The sequence below is a fragment of the Setaria viridis genome, chromosome 6 (genome assembly GCF_005286985.2).
Source record: "Setaria viridis chromosome 6, Setaria_viridis_v4.0, whole genome shotgun sequence".
In the NCBI taxonomy this organism is placed as follows: domain Eukaryota; kingdom Viridiplantae; phylum Streptophyta; class Magnoliopsida; order Poales; family Poaceae; genus Setaria; species Setaria viridis.
Window position 1 is genome coordinate 27,073,227 of NC_048268.2, and position 21,711 is coordinate 27,094,937.

General features: G+C 45.1%; 2 protein-coding genes and 1 pseudogene across 2 annotated transcripts; all 3 read left to right on the top strand.

Annotated features, from left to right (window-relative positions):
• The first annotated feature begins 12,399 nt into the window (after positions 1-12,399).
• Positions 12,400-14,960, top strand: LOC117861862 (uncharacterized). The gene is made up of 2 exons (XM_034745386.2): positions 12,400-13,769; positions 14,480-14,960. The coding sequence occupies exons 1-2, from the start codon at positions 12,506-12,508 to the stop codon at positions 14,605-14,607; spliced, it is 1,392 nt and encodes a 463-aa protein (XP_034601277.2). The 5' UTR covers positions 12,400-12,505; the 3' UTR covers positions 14,608-14,960.
• A 3,866-nt stretch (positions 14,961-18,826) lies between these two features.
• On the top strand, positions 18,827-21,394 carry LOC140223230 (uncharacterized; annotated as a pseudogene).
• On the top strand, positions 19,433-20,224 carry LOC140223105 (uncharacterized). The gene has a single exon (XM_072294560.1). It carries the CDS (start codon positions 19,433-19,435, stop codon positions 20,222-20,224), a length of 792 nt encoding a protein of 263 aa, XP_072150661.1.
• Positions 21,395-21,711: the final 317 nt, after the last annotated feature.

Genomic DNA, 21,711 nt, shown 5'->3' on the forward strand with positions numbered 1-21,711 from the left:
CATACAATGTGTCTTTATTAATATGACAGAAACAGGTGAAAAGTGCTGCAGAGAAGCTAGTCAAAACAATGCAAGGCATTGCATCGTAACTTATAAGGTTTTACCTGCATTAGAGGAAGGCCTAGGGAAAATTATACTCTCCATAAGAGTATACGTATAAGAGTATAATTAAATAGTTGTCAGGCATAATTAATGTGTGTTAATGTACATAATGGCGCTAGCAAATCAAAGCACCATCGATAGTAAGTAGATCATGCCTATATTTAATGGAGAACATCCTATGTCCAAAAACTAAATTAGTTGCACAGAATGATTACATCCGAAAATCATCAAAATCGTCTGCCCAACAGCAACACTTAACACTATAATGGAGCAAAGTTTTCAGTAAGTGCAGAACACTACTACTCCTGGATTTACTTATATAAGATGCAAACAGCATTGACTTCTCTCGTAATCTGCAAACTAAATCAAATAGCAGCTGTGCAATGTCCAGATATCAAACAAGACTTGCTCTTTAGATTGGTTCAACACTAAAGAGTTTGTACCTATAAACCACTACCAAGGAAGACTCAAGGAGATATCCTCACCTGGAATCCAAGTCCATGGGATCAAGGAGACACAGGTTACAGGAGCTAAAACTGTTGGTCACAGGTGGAATGGAGGCCGGAGGGTAGTATTCGTCAAGTTGCTAGTTTGGGACAGGGTTCATGATCCCAGTAAATCCAACTTTCCCTCTCTCACGGTTGCGTAGTACATGCCCTTGTGTATATCTGTGGTAAAATTGTTTAACGGTTCCAATAAGTGCATCAATTTAGTCACAGATGGAGCAACCATTAGCTGCGCCATAAAAAATTGTTTAACCCATTACTGCTCTTTTTATTTACAAAGCTACCTTTCATGGCTTTCAAAGCATTCAACCGCATCCATGCCAAAAAAATTTTATATTAAAACACTACTGATGCAACCTTCAAAAGAAATATCTTCCCTACTCAGAATAGGAGATATTGTTCTTGACACCATTGCCACATTTAACATATAAAACCATGGTAAGTTTCTCAATTGTGGACTTTAAGCAGCAAGAACTGAAAATGTGGCTTCAGAGCCGACCTGCTTCCATCGCCATAATCGTTCCTGTCTTTATGAACTCCATCTCTACTACTGCAGAAGGCTGCAGATTCTTTTGAAACATCAGCAGAGAACCGAAATGTACCCAGACTTTCCTCTTCATGAATAAGATTCATGGCCATTATCATCATGATGATGCAACTTTTCCAAAGAAAGCGAAGCCTTCTTCTTACACAATAAATTGATAAGCTAGCAAAATGAGCCAACATTACCATTGAGGCACTTTCCCTGCCCATAGGATTCCCAATAGTACCAGGTAAATCATATCTATGAAACTCATTTGCTTCAAGTCGACCAAGCAAACGGATACTTTCATGTATAACATTATACCGCTTGTCATTGGCAGACCTCATTTGGCTGAAATGAGGCAGCATGTATTTCAGTGAGGAACCCATTAGCCTAAGTACTGCAGCAAGCCAAACAGTCTCATCTGATACTTCAGCATCGGCCTCATGCACCTCCTTTTGCTTTGCACATAACAGGATATCTGGCAACATGTGCTTAACATCCATAGTAGCCTGTTGCCTGACCTCTCCATGAAGCATATGCTGGTTCTCTTCGATCAGGCAATCAATGTCACTCTCATCGATGGGCAGGTCATCAGCAGTGTGCAATTGGCAAAATGAAAATAGCCCATCGATCTGACTCTGAGTTTCTCATCAGTGGCATCTTTGATACAACAACTAAAATGTCTTTTCTCGCCCAAATAACTCAGTGGGGTTTTCACACCAATAGGGAGCACACCGTGCCGGTAAATATGTCGCATAAAGATTCATGGCACACTCAAATGCTAGCAAATTCAAGTCCAGATTTTTGTCACTGATGCATCTTGATACAAGCAGTAAAAGATGTGCTTGGACAACTGCCGGCGCAAAGAACAGGCGGGTTATGTTAAATAATGCAAGAGCCCCCTTAAAGCTAATCCCTTGGTAGTCCCCTGCAACATGTTCCCTGACCAAGAAAGTGCACTCAGGAACGCCTTAAATCCTTCCTGATCCAGCCATGATGAAGTGAAATGGTGGTACACAAGCTCCAGCAAGATGTGGTAATCACCACGGGATGGCAGGGCTTCAGCAAAGATCCTTGCCCGTTCTGGCGCAGCACCATCGATGATGACAAAGGAGCTCCTCAATTGTCCATTAAAAACAAGGCCCTCAGCGAACACCTGCAAGAACCAGAACGAAGTTCAGCTATCCGGACCAATCAGCTCACAGCACATCCAACTATCCAAGTGGAAGGGGGAAATCAGCACATCAAACTAGTTCCTAAATCTTTCGCAGATGAATAGGCGCAACCAACTGCAATTAATGGGTACCTTGAGAGCGGGGAGGAGAGAGGGGGACGGGTTGTCGCGGGAGAGGATGGCTCCAAGGTAGGCGAGGAGGCCGTGGAAGCATCGAGCAGCTTGGGTTGGGTCGCCGGCCTCGAGAACAGGCAGCAACCGGAGGCAGCGGCGGAGGGACGCCAGGGAAGAGAAATCGTGCCGGGAGAGCACCTCCAAATCTTGGGTCGCCAAGAGCCGGGAGGCTTCCATCAGCTCCTCGGCGCGGGGCAGCGGCGGCGGAATGGGAGCGGAAGCACTGGAGTCTGTTGCCATCTCGGAGGAGCAGCGAGGAGGACCGGGAGGGGAGGAGCCGGCAGAGGGTCTCCCACCAACGGCACCTGCGCCCTGAGCTCCGCCTGCAAGAATCACGAGCAGGAACGCTTCAATCGTTGGCTCGCACCAAAATCAAGCGCCTCAAAAAAAACAGCGAAAGATTTTGCCAGGATTTAGAGGAGGGAGACAGACCTCGGCACCGCCGAGGCATAGTGACTCGAGCACGAGCTGCTTGGAGGAGGGGCACGCCGGAGTTGGGTATCCAGGGAAGAGGGGAATGCAGCGGCGGGAAACTGGAGTCCGGCTTGTTGGGCCGTTGGGGGAAAGGGCTTCAGCAAGGGAGAGTAGGAGAGTGAGACTGACGCGGCGCTGACGCCGTGACGACAGTCAACACGGCACACGACACAGTTTCACATCGCGCGGTCGAGGGGGAGAACTCGCAACACATCGCGTGGCCTGTTTGCTTTGCGCCTTGCCGGAGCTGCCTGGCACAGCGCTGTCAGAGCAGCTCCACCAGTGTGCAGTCTGCAGACAAGACGTCTTGGTGGAGAAAAGGTGAGCATGGATAAGAAAAGCTGCTCACAAGCTAGGAGGTTTGGTTATTTTGCTTATTTTTTTTCCCACCCATCGAAATATTTAGATACTAATTAGGAGTATTAAACATAGATTAATTATAAAACTCATTGCATAGATGGAGGCTAATTCCCGAGACGAATTTATTAAGCCTAATTAGAGGGTGTTTGGATACCCCTGCTAAACTTTAGCATCTGTCACATCGAATGTTTGGATACTAATTAGGAATATTAAATATAGTCTAATTACAAAACTAATTGCACAGATGGAGTTTAATTCGCGAGACGAATCTATTAAGCCTAATTAGTCCATGATTTGACAATGTGGTGCTACAGTAACCATTTGCTAATGATGGATTAATTAGCCTTAATAGATTCGTCTCGCGAATTAGACTCCATCTGTGCAATTAGTTTTATAATTAGCTCATGTTTAGTCCTCCTAATTAGCATCCAAACATCCGATGTGATCCTGCTAAAGCTTAGCACCTCGTATCCAAACACCCCCTTAGTTCATGATTTGATAATGTGCTGCTACAGTAACCATTTGCTAATGATGGATTAATTAGACTTAATAATTTAATCTTGCCTCCGTATGTGTAATTAGTTTTATAATTAACTCATATTTAGTCCTCCTAATTAACCTCCGAAGATTCGATATAACATGGACTAAACTTTAGCTCAAGTATCCAAACACCCAAGGATCACTGGAGATTATACAATCCGGATAAAGAAAATCACCAGGGCATCCAAAACAAGCTGGATTCTAGTGTGGATTCTAAAATCTAGCCCCTTAAATTCCAATAATCACATTATTCACTTCAACCTAGCTATTTGGGCATTATGGATTGGGAAAGGACGATGGTACCCTTACTACATATCTTTTTCCTACCCAAACTAAGGGCATTATAGACAATTCATTTTCTCAACCAATCCACAATCCAGAATCTGAATTCTTATAATCTCCATCAACTATCTACATTCTCGTAATCCCAAGGGATCCAAACGAGGGCTCCTAAAATGGCTCCACAAGTGAGGCCAAAGCCGATGAAGCCAAAATAGTGGCTTCACTAGGCTTATAGGTCATTTTAGCCTCGGCTTAATTACAAAACGGTTTCACGCTACAGTGTCTCATTTTATGTAAGACAGGTGAAGTCAAAGCTGAAATAAATCCTCCCAAATGAGGTCTCAGTGGGAAGCTAAACGCTGGAGCAGTTTTTGTTGGATTAGATATCAATGACATGGCCTCCTTTGCACCCTGGGAAGAAGAAGAAACGTTGTTCCTGCTATCTGGCGTTCCATTTTGGACGCCTGCGGCTAGCAGCCCTGCCTGGCGGGGGAGCTGCCTGGGAGGGCCCGTCGGGAAAAGTTAGCTTACTTCGGCAATTTTGAGCTCACACTTCTGAATCCCTTCACTTTTTCTCACATATTTGAGAGAAAGTGTAGTTAGTCTGTTTGGGTTTTTGTCATTACACTACAATAGCTATTTCTAGCAAATAGATATTGGAGATAGAAGAATACTTTTCTTTGCGTCAATTAGGTTATGTTATCAAAACAAGCTAGACTATTTAGAAGGGTTTTCTCAAAGCATCTTTGTCAGCTCTGCATTTTGTTGATGGATGAAACCATACCTCCTTGTATCACGATTTTGTAGGCAAGCCATATACTTCAATTGCGATAAATTGGACTGGACAAAATCAGTTGAAATGAAACTTTGTAGTCTTCAATGATACTCATACCTCCTTCATATCACGATTTTGTAGGCAAGCCATATACTTCAATTGCGATAAACTGGACTGGACAAAATCAGTTGAAATGAAACTTTGTAGTCTTCAATGGTACTCCCTTTTTTAGGATAAGGGTACCCACGAGTCCGCACCGACCAGGATACTGGTCAGCCGTGACAAGTGGGTCCACCCAATCATGTCGTACGGGTCAAGGCATGAAGACGCATGGAGCACAAGCTAGGAGGCCGGGCGAATCAATTCAGCTCGAATATCATGGGATACTTGACCTAAACTAACTCAGATTCCTTTCCATGTAACAACCAATTAGGATTAGATCCTATCCGATTGTAACTCTAGGTTGTCAGCCCATATAAGGTGGCAAGGGGCACGCCCCGAGTGTGACTGATCCCACCCCATGTTAACTCTTCGCACCTACGATCAGCAATACAATCCACCAGAACACAGGACGTAGGGTATTACTCTCCGGAGGTCCGGACCTATCTAAACCTTGCGTCTCTGTGTTACCATTCGAGTTCTTAGTCTTACAATCTCTCCCGCCTACAAATCTACCACCTGGGTAACCCCTGGTGAACTGTCGGTCACCAAATCTGACACTCTTGTTTCAAAATCCTTGCCGTTTTGAGATTGTCCTAAGTCAAAACTTTTCAAATTTTGGCTGTAAATTAATTTTTGTATGTTGAGTTTGGATATGTGAATATGGTATAAGTAGATTCGCCTTAAAATGTGATTTCGAAAAAGTATACTTAATTTGGCGATATTTGATAAATAATTTATAGTAAAAGCTAGTAGTCAAAGTTGTGCTTTGAACATCATATCAATGTCCCAAACGTCAAGAATTGTGAAGCTGTAGGGAGTAAGCTGCGTAGTCTTGGAAACACCGTGCACCTAGTTTTGTCCTGCTGTAACACATCTTTTCTCTTTCCTTGGAAATACTTTATCATTTATTAGGAATGATAAGCCTCCACTTGAAATGGGCTAACAAGCCAGCGACATCATGAGTTTTTTTCACAACATTTCATTCAATATGCGTCTCAAAGAAAACTTCAGTATTTCCGTATCTCGGGGGAACGGCGCTGCACAGCGCTCGTGCGACGTGCGTGTTGGAGGCGGTGCGGCCCCACGCGCGCGGACCGTGGGCCCAACCCATTCCCAACTTGTCCGTGGCGGCCTTGTTCCTACGGGCTACGGCCGGCGAACGCCACCAGTTGTGGCGGCGAAGCTGTCGCGCGACCCAGCCAGCAGCACAGGAGCCATCCATGGACACACCCCACCAAGCGCGATTCGATCGATGTTGCGTGTGTTGGGTCCGACCGAATGGGAGGCGCGGGCGTCGCGGCACGTAACGACCACCATGTCCAGAGAGGCTGCTTGGCCTGCGGACGCATGCATCTGCCAACTGTGGACGGAGAACTAGTGGATCGCTAGTTCACTACTGCTCTGCATTGCTCTGTTTTCGTGAATGGGCTGAGCATCGCAGGCAGGGGGCAAAGCAACGTCACCCAGCAACTCCCAGCAACTCTCCGACCCTGGCGATTGATCTACACCCCCCCGGTGGTAGCCGATGGGCACGACGGCGTCTCCGCTCTACGATAAGATCCCGGACCGTCGCCATGGCTTGGTCAACAACGTGCAGCCCTGTACTCCATCGGGGGCTTCCGGAGCTCGCCCGTCGGCGGACGACTCGCCGGCGCCGCCCACGCTGTCATCGCGAATGCGCCCCGCGTCGGTGGCTTTCTCAGCGCCTACTCCGCCTTGTTCTGCGTGTTTGAGGGCGCCGTGGCCCTCGCGCGCCGGAGGGACGATTCCTGGAACTCCGTCGCCGCCGGCGGCGCCGCCGCGTTGGGCTTACTCCACGTGCCCTTGGGCGGCCGCACCGCCGCGGTGTCCGCACTCTTCGGCGCTGCAATCGCTTCCATCTCCATTGATCACAAGCAAAAAGGTACTGTTGAGTTACATTGTTCCAAAGTTCTACGTAAAGCTGTTTGATCATGCAAGGGCTGTTGTACTCTTAGCTTATTTTTCTGGTATTTACTCGTAGAAAGAGGGCCGCGGCATTGACTTAGTACTCCGTAACAAGCTATTGGTACTGGTTGAGAAACACATTATTGCCTGGTGCTGTGAGGGTTTGATCCCTGGTCGTGTGTGATCTTTGTTAGGCACCATACAGTGAGGATTTTGTAGAGATGGATTTAAATGAATTAGTGATGGATCGATGCAGGTGGCTGGAGGGGAAAATCGGGCAATGATACTGTATGGTTTTTTATTGTATGTGGGAACAGACAGGTGCGGAGCTGGGCCGGCCCAGCGGCTAGGACCGCTCCATAGGCCAACTAGACTAACTTATATTGGGCTTCTTAGATACAGTGTTCTACATGTGAAGAAATTCAGCACACGCCTATAGTGGCCCTAGGTTTTCCTCTACCACCGGGAACGGAATTATATTGGGGTTATGTCTTCTTTTTCTGCAGTTTTCATCAAAATAATAATTCAATTGGTTTTAAGTTATAAAACTACTGTTGCTGATGGTTCATTGGTTCGCAACATAACCCATTATGCGGAACTGATTTTTCTAACGTCACTGTAGGATCTTGAGGTGCTGGATCTGGAAGTTTATGCTGGAGAAGATGAAAGAAGGTTTTTACTCGCCTAGCGTTTAGTATGGATTCTCATCAGTCCGTGGTGGAAATCCTATTTGATAATTATTGATAGGATAATGGTTTGTTTGCTTTGGTTTACTGTAGTTGAATAGCCATCTTAAGTACCTTACGGCTGCTAGTTATCTGAAAATATGTAAGTTAAAGTACTCTGTAAGTATAAAGTACTATGATGTTCACTTTACCATTGAGGAGTCATGTTTAGTACCGTTTGCTATGAAGAGCCCTGTTTACTTGCTAATTCATTTTTACCATGTTACCACTATTATAGACAGCGCTGGGTACAATTGAAAAATTTCCAAACACCTCATGCAAGTGACCACCAGGGGCCTATTTGGCAGAGCTCCATGCAGCTTCAGATCCTAAAAAACAGCTCGGCTTCCAATTTTCCCAGCCAAACGGTTTTAGCTCTAGCAACTCCACCGCAGATCTGCTCCACGAAAACGGTGGATCTACTCCCAGATCCATGGATTTGGTGGAGCACCTCAGGGGGTGCTCCACGAAATCAAATTTAGTGGAGTTGGAAAAAATTACCCACCACTACCACTCATTAGTGGAAAATGACCGGTTCGTTCTATTTCTTTTTCTTCTTGCGAAACGCCACCATCGCCGTCGGTCGTGAGTCCATGAGTCGCCTCTCCCGCACACATCCGACTGCCCGCGAGCCCGCGTCCCACTGCGCCGCCGCCCGCGCGGCCGTGCGCCATCGCTGTCTCCTGCGTCCGCGAGGCCCCGCCGCCGTGTGCCGTCCTGCGAGGAGGCCGCGCCCGGCACCCCACCGTCATCCCGGCCCCGCGTCGCGAGCACTTCAGCGACCGGGTCTGCGGCGAGCACATCAGTGACGGGGCAGATGCGGCCTGCAGGGCTGCGCTGCAAGTGCATCGGTGGCGGAGGCAGCTCCGGAGTTGCGCTGTGATCGCATCAGCGACGGAGGCTGCGGGCGAGTGCATCGCCTGCATCGGCAGCTGCGAGCACTACGAGCACATCGACGACGGATGGCGAGTGCATCAGTGGTGGTGGAGATGCATCGGTCTCGACGGTGAGATTCCGAGTCTTGCCGCCGCATTCTTGTCCTCCACATCTTGGCGGAACTACGCACGGGCAGGGGCTGCACTCCTAATCAACTCAAGCCTTATCTCGCCTCTCTTCTCGTTGCTCGATGTTGTGGTGATACAAATCTCTCTCCTGTCGATTGTGAATGGAATTTGAATCTCTTTGCTAGCATATTTTTGAGGGGCAACACGAAGAAAGAGCAAAGCACGAAGAAAGGTCGCACCGACGCTCCGAGGAAGAAGATTTTTTTTCTTTTTTTATTATAATGCATGGGCCTAAATTGTCAGTGTAAAGATAAGATTGGAGCTGTACCAAACGCCTTTTGAGATCTCATATCCATGGTGGAGCAGCTCTATAGTGGAGCTAGCTGGATCTATGGATTTGAAGCTGTTTTTTTTAGAGCTGGAGGTATGCCAAACAGACCCTAGATATTCACTTGGCTTGGCAGAGATAAGGACAAGAACAGACAAACGTAAGCTATATTCACTTTTTTATGAAAAATTCGGCTAAGGCAATGCGCCAACGCACAGATGGGTTACATGGTAGCATGTCTGCGATATATTTGGCACCTGCTAAGACCTAAACTTTAAACTCTAACCTTACGAACACTTCTTCACCGATATTCTTCAATGTCTTAAAGGACAGATAGGTCAACCTTTTTAGACCAGCTTTAGTGGGGGATAAGCTGGCTAAATGGCTGGAATTGGTAGGGAGTGTTTTACTTGTGCAGCTTAATGAGCGCAAGGATTCCTCTATATGGACTAGAAACAAAATTTTCACGGTTCAGGATTTGTACAATGATTTAATGAAAGGAGTAGGGGTGCCTGATCTTTTCCTTTGGTGCCTAAAGCAAGGGGTCATTTAACCAAGAATAACCTTGCTAAAAGGCATTGGAAGGGTGCACTAGGTGTTGTTTTTTATGCAGATGAGACCATTCAACACCTGTTTTTTAAGTGCCCTATGAGCGAATGGTGTGGAATTTTGTTAATATCTCTTTTGGCTTTCAACCACCAACAGCTAATATATTTTTCTTTGGTGCCTAAAGCAAGGGGTCATTTAACCAAGGATAACCTTGCTAAAAGGCATTGGAAGGGGTGCACTAGGTGTTGTTTTTTAGTGCAGATGAGACCATTCAACACCTATTTTTTAAGTGACCTATGAGCGAATGGTGAGGAATTTTGTTAATATCTCTTTTGGCTTTCAACCACCAACAGCTAATATTATTTGAACTTTGTTTTTTTTATCTTTAGGCTATTCTTGGCTTAGAGGTTTTCCTTTTAAACTAAGAAATCAAATTCTAATTGGTGCAGTCGCCATGCGTTGGGCTTTGTGGTTGAGTAGGAATGATGTGGTCTTCCAAAGATCGAAACATAACTCTTGTTTGCAGGTTATCTTCAGGGGAATTTACTAGATCAGAGCTGGTCAATCCTATCTAAAGAGGAAGAGAGGGACAGCCTAAAAGAGGGTGTTGATGCTTGGAGGTCATGGCTATGGAAGCTTTTAGCAAGGCAGGATGGAACATCATGAAGAGAATCAAGAATTAGAGTGCTTATTTCAGTTGCAGGTCCTCTGCTATTTTTGTAACTCTGGTGTGTCGTTTAGACTGTAGCGGCTTAAGTGCGGCATGGTGGTCCTTTTCTTCGGTTGTAAGCTGTCAAATAATGATTGGTGAGACCGGATTTATTTCCTTAATCTAAAAAAAGCTAAACCTTTTTACATGGAGATAATAATCCTAATGTCGTGCAGCATATGAACAACCCGAAATGGGTTCATCTTTGAAAACCATACTGTCGTTATTCAGTGATAGTGATGTATAAGAACAAATCAAGCACAAATTTGCCATAGTTATCCATCGAGAAAAAAAGGCATATCATCCTTCAATAGACTTATGGTCAGATGCTTTATTGTAATTCTTTTCTTTTCTCTCTCTTCCGTGTGATGTCAACAACTCGTTTTGCTTTTATTAATATATGTAACAAGTAGGGGCCAATCCCTTCTGTTGCATAAAAACACTACACATAATAAATTTATGCAATAGTACAATATTAATTAAGCACTAAGATTATCTGGGCATCATTTGACAATTCAACACAGTACTTTTATCAAATAATTGACATGTCAGCATGTCCTTTATCATTCACGATAACATGAACCTTATTAACATTGTGGGAGATATTTCCGCACCGAACATGCTTGGCGAGATTCTACCAAACATTTTCTTATATATATAGTTTAGCCCTTTTTTTATCCTATTTGTGTACTTCAAGCCTTGATGTTTATATTTAAAGTCAATACAAACAACAAACAAGTGATGGAAAACTAAAATGTGATGCCAAAGTTATTTATCTTTGCAAGGAATACATATGCTCATGTTCATCTTTGCAAGGAATACATATGCTCATGTTCATGACAAAAACCACGGTGAGTTACACTCTTAAAGAAACCAAATGAAAGTTAGCATGTGATATGTTTGTCTACTGAGGTCGAAATAAGCACTTGATGTTGGATAAGATAATTAGTCATTGTAGTGGTAGGAAGGCAGTAATACTCCATCCTTCATTATAGAAAGAGGATGAAGGAAGAGGAGGAAGAAGAGAAAGAGAGGAGGAGGAGGAGGAGGGGAAAATGGACCCCTTCTTTTAAGTTCTAGATCCGCCACTGAAGCTATGGATTTTGAGGGTGGTGAATGTGAGTTGGGGTATATTAACAAAGCTAAGACAAGGAGACACCAAGGGTCTCGAGAGTCACCATTTATTTACACCCAATAATCCAATATTAATGGCGCAAACTTGTCATGACTCACGAGGCAAGGAAAGTGTTGCATGCCCCAATCTAGTGCAGAGGAATTTCCAGCTTTTTTTAGTCATGTATCTATACATTGGCATTTTTGGTCTATGTCCACATTGCAAGTTGCAACAACGCTTTGCCACACAGTGGCCATGACGTCCACTCGTGCATCGGCGGGAAAGGATCACAGACAGGATCCATGCGCGCTGTGCTGGGCCGCCGGCGCAGCCGTGGATGCCTTCGCTAGCCGCCCGGACCCACTGTAGCAATCTAGCATTTTGGTCCCGTTTGGTTACTTTTGCTTATTTTTAGCACCCATCACATCGAATGTTTAGATACTAATTAGGAGTATTAAACGTAAATTATTTACAAAATCCATTGCATAAGTGGAGGCTAAACAACGAGACGAATCTATTAAGCCTAATTAGTTCATGATTTGACAATGTGTTGCTACAGTAAACATTGCTAATGATGAATTAATTAGGCTTAATAGATTCGTCCGTTTAGCCTCCATCTGTGTAATGAGTTTTGTAAATAGTCTACGTTTAATACTCCTAATTAATATCTAAATATTCGATGTGACACGTGCTTAAAATAGGAAAGTAACCAAACGGGACCATCGTCGAGCTCTCTCGCACGCTTATTCGCTGACGTCACCTCTGATCACGTGGACCCCCGCACAGCTGGAGCCCGGTCACGTCCAGCGGGCCCCCTCCTCCGTGCTTTGCAAGCCGAGCAGCCCACACGGGACACACGCCGCTCCGCCCGCCGCCGACTTGCTCGTGAAGCCTCCTCTGGCAGCCGGCCTACAAATTCCCCGTCCCCTTCTCTCCCGCTTCCCCTGAAACAGGCAGCAGCCACACGATTCAAATTGGAATTCGAGCCAACCCAACCACCTCGCCACCGTCCAACTCCCAACCCAACCCCCACCCCAACCAGCGCGGGGCCTCGCGTCGGCGCGTCGCACCAGCCATGTCGTCCGAGGCGGCGGAGTCGTCGCGCGCCCGCGAGGAAGCGGCGGAGCAGGAGGCCTCGTCCGCGGCGGTGGCGCGCCAGCAGCAGCGCCCGTGGGTGGCGCTCGCCTCCATCCCCGTCGTGTACCGCGCCAGGGACGCGCGGGCCAGGGGGCTCGCCCCCGGCGCCGCCGACCTCCTCCTCGAGCTCCAGGACCCACCGCGCGCCTCCTACCTCGCGCTGCCAAAGCGCCTCGTCCCCGACCCCAGGCGCTTCGTTCTCGCCAACAACTTCCCCTACATCATCACCGCCGCGCCCGGCCGCCTCCTCTTCATGGCCTCCAACCTGGCCCAGGGCAGGGACGTCCTCAACGCCAACTACTTCCTCTGCGACGTCCGCGCCGGCACCGCCTACCGCCTCCCCGCTGAGCCCGCCAACCTACCCATCAAGCTCTTCCCGCGCCGCACCCTGGGCCTCGTCGCTGACCCGAGCTCCCCCGGCGACTACCTGATCGCCCAGCTCCACCCCGCCGCGGGGTCGTCCATGAGGCGCCACGACGCCCTCCTCTGCTTCTCCACCGCCACCGACCAGTGGTACGTCAAGCAGCTCGCCTCCGCCCCCGACCACGAGCCCTGGGGCGCGCACGGCGTCTTCCCCCATGACGGCTTCCTCTGGTGGGTCGACCTTGCCTACGGCATGCTCTTCTGCGATCCCTTCGACGACCACCCGCGCCTGCGCCTCGTGCCGCTCCCGCGCGGCTGCGAGATGCACGGCCTCGCCAACCGCGTCCGCATCCACTTCTCCAAGCTCTTGGACCGGCGCCGCTGCGTCAGGCTCAGCGAGGGCAAGTTGCGCTACGTCCAGATCTCGGGCCTCTCCTACGACCGCGCCGCCGTCAACGACCCACCAGACAACCCCGCCGTCTCGATGTGGACGCTGACGGCGCTCGCCGACCCGGAGGCCGCGGATCCCTGGACGTTCGAGTACGAGGTGCCCTTCGCCCACATCTGGGCCCACCACAAGTACATCGCCGCCGGCCTACCGCGGGGCAAGGTGCCCAACCTCGCGCTCGTCGACCCCAACAACCACCACGTCGTCTACTTCTTCCAGGAGACGTCGCTCTTCGCCTGGGATGCGCGCGCGAAGGACCTCGTGTCCTGCGCGGAATGCTTGGTAGACCGTGACTTCCAGGATCTCGAGCTCCAGAACTCCCGCTTCGTCGATGCCTGGGAGTGGGAGCTGCCACCCACGGTTTGCAGCGACGATCCTGCTTCATCAGATGGTAAGCGCGTATCGATGCCTTATCAACTTGATTTCCTCCTGTTATGGTTCTAGTCGATGGAATGCAGTTTACAGTGTTCATAGATCCCTGAATCTGAAACGTGTGATGGTGTCTGTGTAGCAGCATGCCCATGTGCATTCATTCATCTGCAGTGATCTTTATCCTATCGCACTGCTAACCTTTGAATTCGTCATATTAGTATTGTCGCATTTGCATGTTCTGCTTCCTTCTGTGTGTGGTAATCAGCTTGATCGTTCACTGACCTGATCGCAAAAGGGATATCCCCAACTGCTCACGTCATTTGTGTGCTGCTTAGATTCATTGCCTTCGGCCTTTTGCATTTTGATTAGTATGTTCACCGAGTTCTAGAGTTATTTCGAAATTGCAGATATAAATCCTGAGCCAAATCATCACTCTGTTATTAGCTACACTAACTGTAACTGCACAGCGTGCCTAGAATAGAATTAGTCTGAAGATAGTCGGCAGCTAGTATATCCCAGGAATGCCTGAAGTTGCATTGCTGCTGTGTTTGCCATCATGTTTCTTCATCTTTCCCAGAATCGATTCATGCCTCTGATTTTAACATTTGGTCGGATTGAGATCGTCTTTGCCCAGCATTATTTCGTTTTTTGGATTATGGAACTGAAACATTGCTAATGGCTTGCTGATCCACCAATGAGTTGACACTGTTGCGGGTTCTGTGCATGCAGGTGGGAGTGGAACGAAAGGGCCTGGTGATGAGGAAGAATTGGACGTGGTGACAGGATCCGATGAGGAATTGGCATCTTTGCTAAGCCAGATGGAGATCAAGAGCCAGCCGACAGGGAGTATTCGTTAAGTGACCTGCTGATCACGATCGCAGAGGACATGGCACCACCATTGAACCATCTCTTGAGGCTGAGGCGACTGACCAAGCTGATGAACCATAGATGCATAGCTTCCATAGGTGAGAGGCAACTTCTTCATCTCGACATGCGGAGGGCTTTCACATCTTGTGTGGTTAGGCATTTCAGATGTGTAGAGCCTGCAGCTTTCCTTTAGGGACATCTCGTCTGAGTTGAATAGTGCTATGAACAAGCTTGTGTAGTTCCAGTTCTGCTTCTCCCGTTCTGCATGCTGTTTTGTCTGAGAGAACATTTTATCTTGTGCTGCTAATGCAAATGGAGTCCATTTTGGTTCTCTTTTGGTGAATCCTTTGAGCTTCTCCTACCTTGTTTGCATGCATTTCTGTTATATATATATATCTTTTCCCCATATGCTAGAAGCTAAGAAGGGGTCCAATTTACTAGCTGCTGCTATGCATTTCTGTTATATATATATATCTTTTCCCCATATGCTAGAAGCTAAGAAGGGGTCCAATTTACTAGCTGCTGCTATGGTTGCATTTACTGACTAGCCTCATAGTAAGCCCCTGTTTACTTCACCTCAACTCCCAACTTTGGCACTATGCAAAAAGAAGATTCTCCATCACATCAAACTTACGGTGCATGCATGGAGTACTAAATGTAGATGAAATTAAAAACTAATTGCACAGTTTTGTTGTACTTTGCGAGACGAATCTTTTGAGCCTAATTAGTCAATGTTTGGACAATAATTCACAAATACAAACGAAACGCTACAGTGTGCTACAGTGCTGTAACAGTAATTTGGCACCTCCCAACTTTGGCAACTAAACAAGGCCTAAGTAATACTTTGGAAGGCAGTTATTCCGTGAGAATTAATAATTTGCTGTTTCTTCATTTATCAAGATGTCTTTCTCATAGATATAATTGATAAAATTAAATAAAACATCACATCTTTGTCTTTGGCAGCATAAACCATATTTGCAAAGAATTTGTTCGTTGCTCTTCTGCAAAAGAAGAAAAGAAGCAGAGGCTCAAACTTCGAAGTTATTCAAAATAGAGCAGTTCAGATGAAATATATTGTATATATGACCAAACAGTTAGAGGTTTTGTAAGGAACAGATCAAAAGGGGAAAGAAAACCAAGTGAACTCTTACTCTACAACTAGACTTTAGGGTTCATCTTCTTGACTTCGGAGGTGTTTGGTTCTTTAATCCAAACTAAAATCCCTGTCACATCAAAGGTTTAGATACTAATTAGGAGTATTAAACATAAACTAATTACAAAACCAATTGCACAGATGGAGGCTAATTCGCGAGACGAATCTATTAAGCCTAATTAGTTCATGATTGGACAATGTGATGCTACAGTAAACATGTGTTAATCATGAATTAATTAGGCTTAATAGATTCGTCTCGCGAATTAGCCTCCATCTGTGTAATTAGTTTTATAATTAACTTATGTTTAGTCCTCCTAATTAGCCTCCAAAGATTTGATGTGACATGGACTAGACTTTAGCTCAAGGATCCAAACGTCCCTTCTTTGATAAGATCTTACAGCTGGGACCATAGATTAAGGTCATGTTTAGTTCCCTCCAAACTTCCAACTTTGACACTATGCAAAAAGAAGATTCCCCATTACATCAAACTTGCGGTACATGCATGGAGTACTAAATGTAGACGAAATCAAAAACTAATTGCACAGTTTGTTGTACTTTGCGAGATGAATCTTTTGAGCCTAATTAGTCAATATTTGGACAATAATTCACAAATACAAAACGAAACGCTACAGTGTGCTACAGTGCTACAACAGTGATTTTGCATCTCCAAAGTTGGGCAACTAAACAAGGCCTAAGTAGTACTCCCTCTGTTCCAAATTGTAAGTCATTCCAAGAATCTTGGAGAGTCAAAGTATCTCAAGTTTGACTAAATTTATATGATAATATAATAATATTTATGATGTCAACTAAGTATCATTAGATTCTTTATCAATTATATTTTCATAGTATATCTATTTGATGTCATAAATTTTTATATTTTTCTCTATAATTTTGGTCAAACTTGAGATGCTTTGACTCTCCAAGATTCTTGGAATGACTTACAATTTGGAACGGAGGGAGTAGTTGAATTGGTCACTAAAAAAAGAGAACAATTAACTGAAGTAACTTACTGAATCATCCGAAAAGGAAACCCATTATAAGTGCTAAGCAGACTCCTTTTGAATTTTGATGAGAGGCGCTGGATGCAACGTCGACAGTAGAGTGAAGTTGCTGAATGGTTACTGTCGTCTTACTATGATAGAATCCATTAAGGGCCCATTCGTTTTCACTAGATTAGTCCGGAATGAGGCCTATTTCGGGTGATTTGAAGTGGCCCGGTTCGAAACCAGGCTTCCATCAAAAGTGTTGTTCATTTTGGCCCGGCTTGGAAAGAAAACCGGTCCGGATTGGAATCATCCCACACTCGTTGGTTCGGATCGAAACCCTACCTCCTCACCCCCGGAACGAATGCAGCGTGAGAGACGCGAGCGACGCGAGGTGCGGCTCCACTGGCGGTGCACGAGGAGACGAGGCGGCGGCGCGAGGTGACGGCGTGGCGGCGCAGCACATCCCCAACGGTGACCGGCTCCCATCCAGCATCCACCCTCTCCGCCGCCTTCTCCCTAGTGAGCGCCGTCATCTCTCCCTCCCCCTCTCCCATCCTTGCGTTCTTGTTCTTGAGGTTTCCAAGCCTAGGGTGTAGTGGATTGGATTGTTCTTGGGGTGTAGTTGACTCCTCGTTAGTTGATTCCAAACCATGCTTCTCTGATTCTCTCGCACCCTGTCCATAGAAACCGAACCGTGACAGCTGACGATAGATCAATCAGATCAGTCGCAGATGCATCTGGACCGGACTCACACTAGTATTATTGATATCTTTGCTGATCATTGCTTTGCTTTGCTTTGTCTGCACTGCACTGCACTGCACATGCATCAGAAATTCACATATCGTCACTCCTGTCCATTCATGCTCCTGTAATCAGTCGATCTGCAGCTATTCATATCAGCCCACATTTTAGAGCTAAATGCAGTTCATGTTCCACGCTACACTGTTCTAAGTTCAAGCTCCAAATCCAAGATTAGGCTTGCCATTCTGCAGTTGTACCTTGAAGGCTGCCAGAGGAAGGCCGCAGCACAGCCACAGATGGAGCCCAGAGTTGCTGTTGCCACTTGAGTCGTTTGCCCTGTTTTCCTTCATTCCTTCATTTAGAGTTTCAGTCTGAAACTCTGAATTCATTGTGTTGGCACAAAAGCAGCTTTCAGTCTTCTTGATGTAGCTTTGTATGTGTTGGCATAAAATTGTGTTAGGTTCCGCATAATTTATTTTGTGCAACTAGTATTACTATTACAGTTGACGAACCTTTCATTGCAACCAATAACTGGCAGGCTGCATTGTTACTGCATAGCAAGTTACCTTAGTGCCAAAAGCAAGTTACCTTACTAACGAACCTTTGTATGTGTTGGAAAAATCTGAATGTGTCTGCACAAACTAAATCTGGCACTTCTAAGTGCCAGAAGAAAATGCTTCTCAGTTGTCATAAGCTTTGACACTCCTGGTACTAGCCTCTTGCACATTGACATATTTCATCAGTTGTGATTAGTAAATATTTAGTTAGACTGCTGCGAAATTTCAGCTTGAGAGATATCATTCCATTGAGTGACACAATATTATGGATAGTGATACCTTTGTTGATAAAGAAAAAATAATGTGTGGAATTGTAACTTTGTAAGGATGCAATCTAATATGCAACATGTTTTTCCCAACTTGTTATGGGTTGGCACTTCTTGATCTATATTGTGTCCTGTGCTTTGTGGTCAATCTGAATCATGTGCTTCGAAACTCAATTCTGTAACCATCAAACCGAGATTCATAAATCCATAATTACAGACCGAGATTCATGATTTAGGTTTTCTTTTATGCTTTCCTGATAATTTGAGATCCATGATTCAGGTTTTAACTCTGAGACTTGTGGGTGGCCTTGAATTATGAGAAGCATTCAACGTTCTAGCAGTTCTTAAGTCTCCTCACATGAATTTCATCATACAATCACGCATCAAACATGGAGTGAATTGCTGCCATTCCACCTGTTAAAGGAAACAACAAAGGAAGTTCCTATATGCCGAGAAGTCGTATTACCAACAAACAAAAAATCTGGCTGCACTGACTTTGGACAGTGATGGCCGATAGGTAAAGCATAACAATGTATTATGAAAATGGACAATAAGAATGATTTTGTCAATAGGATCTGCTAGTGTGTATTCTGAAACTGGACAGTAAAATCATAACAGTGTATTCTGAAACTGGACAGTGAGCATGATTTTGTCAATAGGATCGGCTAGTAGTGTGTGCGGGGTTGCGGTGGGGGTGACGCCGGCAGCACCTTGACATATTTTTACTAAATATTTACTAAATATTTACCTTACTGACGAACCTTTGTATTCTCCCTTGCAGTCAAGCAGTTCAAGCTTTAGATTTTCAATTCTTTTTGCTACAACTACTTACTGGTGCACTAGTATAGTACACTGTTTTACAAAATAACTTAATTCTTTTTCTTGTTACTTGTAGATCCCACCAGCACCATTAAGAGTTGGGGAAGGTGAACCTCCACCTTCTTGAGATTCGGTACCAACTCCAATAGGTACAGAATTATGTCTATGTTTAAGTCTTTCTTTTTTCTATTCAAAATAGGTACATAATCTGATAGGTACAGAAACCTGTTTAGCCTTCCATTTTATCTATTTAGCTTTTATTTGACTATAAATTTATATGCTTTAGTTCTGCAATGAATATCTCATTGAGAGATCATATTAGAAAGAGGAGGGAGGAAGAAGATGATGACATGATGATGTTTCTATTCCCTACCTTATATCTGATGGGTTCCGCTAGAGAAGGAGGAGTAAAGAAGAAACGTCATACATCAGAAGAAATAGGAGAGGTTAAGGTTCATCGACTCCTTGAGGGACATATCATGAACTGTCAAGTTACATTTAGGATGGAACCTCACATCTTCAAAGAGTTGGCCACTTATCTTAGAAGGAAAAGGCTCGTTGTTGATACAAGGATTATGGTGAAGGAGAAGTTGGGTTTCTTCCTATACATGTTAAGTCGCAACGCCTCATATGAGGATCTTGCAGTGACCTTTAGCCACAACAACGACACCTTCCATTGTCACATCAACCACTTCTTCAAGAAGGTCATTCCTACACTTTCTCGTCGTTTCCTCCAGTCCCCCGATCATAATCAAGTGCATCCGAAAATCCAAGATAATTTTAGATTCTATCCATTCTTCAAGAATTATCTTGGTGCCATTGATGGAACTCATATCCCCATTTCCATATCCCCTGAGAAGTATTCTCCTTTTAGGAATAGGAAGGGCACACTAAGCATGAATGTGATGGTGGCATGTGATTTCGATCTCAACATCACTTTTATTTCTAGTGGATGGGAGGGATCAACTATAGATTCCAGAGTGCTAAGATCGGCTATGAGCAAGGGCTTCCAGGTACCTCCAGGCAAATTCTATCTGGTTGATGGAGGGTATGCAAATACTCCATCTTTTCTTGCTCCATATTGAGGGGTTTGATACCATTTGAAAGAATTTGGAGCTGGACATCGAAGACCACAAAACTCAAAGGAGCTCTTCAACCACCGCCACGCACTACTGAGGAACCATGTCGAAAAGACTTTGGGAGTGCTTAAGAAGCGCTTCCCCATTCTCAAAGTTGCCACATTCCATATATTGGAAAATCAAGTGAAAATACCAGTAGCTGCAGCCATCTTCCACAATCTAATCGGATTAATTACTTCATGGAGGTGAGGAACGGTTGGATCATCAACCGGATAATATCGATCCAACACACTTTGTTTCTCTACCCAATGGCGATCAAATCAATGACTCAGGCACTGCACAAGGCAATGCTTTGAGAGATACCATCGCCCAAGAAATGTGGGTTCAGTACCAGCAACATGTAAATTAGTCTTCATGAATTAATAAGCTTGTATCATGAATAAGTTGATGAATACGTTAATAAGCTTGTATCATGAATAAGTTGATGAATAAGTTTTTTCTTTGAAAAGCGATGGTTGGAAAAGGCTCCCCAAAGCTCAATGTGAGTGCAAGGGGGTCGTCAAAGTTGAGTAGGTTCCTGCCTACAACAAGTGCTACTAAAAAGAAGCCTTCTCCTAAATGCAGTGGGGCAAAGAGGAGTGGAGGTTCACCACGAGGTATGGTGTTTAATGTTTCTTCATGCTTTCTTGTTAATTTTGTATTATTGATGCTATGAAATTTCTAATACTAATGCTTGATCATTGTTTATGTAGGAAAACAAAGAGCGGACTAGAACCCAACTCTTGAGAAATCACTTGTTGAAATTCTGCATGAGTATAAAGATAGTAACTATAGAAGTGACAACGGTTGGAACACTGAAGGGTGGAACAAGATGGTGAAGGAGTTCCATCTGAGAAACAAGTCTGTCTCATACACAAAGGCACAAATTCAAGATAAAGAATGTCAGCTTAAGAGGGACTACAAAATGCTCAGAGCGGCAAGAATGCAAAGTGGGTCAAAATGGAATGAACAAAGAAATATGGTTGAAGGATCAGCAACAATGTGGGAGAACCTCATGGTAGTAAGTTAATTTCTTGAAGTAATTCTATGGATAACCTCATAGTGATAACTTTGTATTTGATCAATGTTTTCTTCGAATATGTAGACTTTCCCCAAAATTAAGAAGTTTCAAAACAACAAGGCAAGCTTTCCGCTCTTTGATGCTTTGGGAGAACTCTATGATGGTAAGTTTTATACAGTAATCTCTTTCTCAGTCAGATCTCTATGATGTGAAATAGGTGCTTGTCCTATTTCTCTAAATGTATTGTGCCAAATGTAGGTCATCTAGCTGAAGGGACATACAATTTCACTTCTATTGAGTCACAACGTGTGGAAAAGCCCCTTCACCAAATTGATGATGTAGAAGATGGCGCACAAGCTCAGGAAGAAGCCCTTCAGGAAATTCATGAGATACATGATGAAGAGGATGAAGAAAAGGATGCAAGAGATGAAGG

Bases quoted from the DNA above. Each gene is read 5' to 3' on its own strand.
- LOC117861862 (XM_034745386.2), top strand. From the start codon at position 12,506: ATGTCGTCCGAGGCGGCGGAGTCGTCGCGCGCCCGCGAGGAAGCGGCG. The intron at 13,770-14,479 runs GTAAGCGCGTAT...CTGTGCATGCAG, and splicing joins CGATCCTGCTTCATCAGATG to GTGGGAGTGGAACGAAAGGG.
- LOC140223105 (XM_072294560.1), top strand. From the start codon at position 19,433: ATGAATATCTCATTGAGAGATCATATTAGAAAGAGGAGGGAGGAAGAA.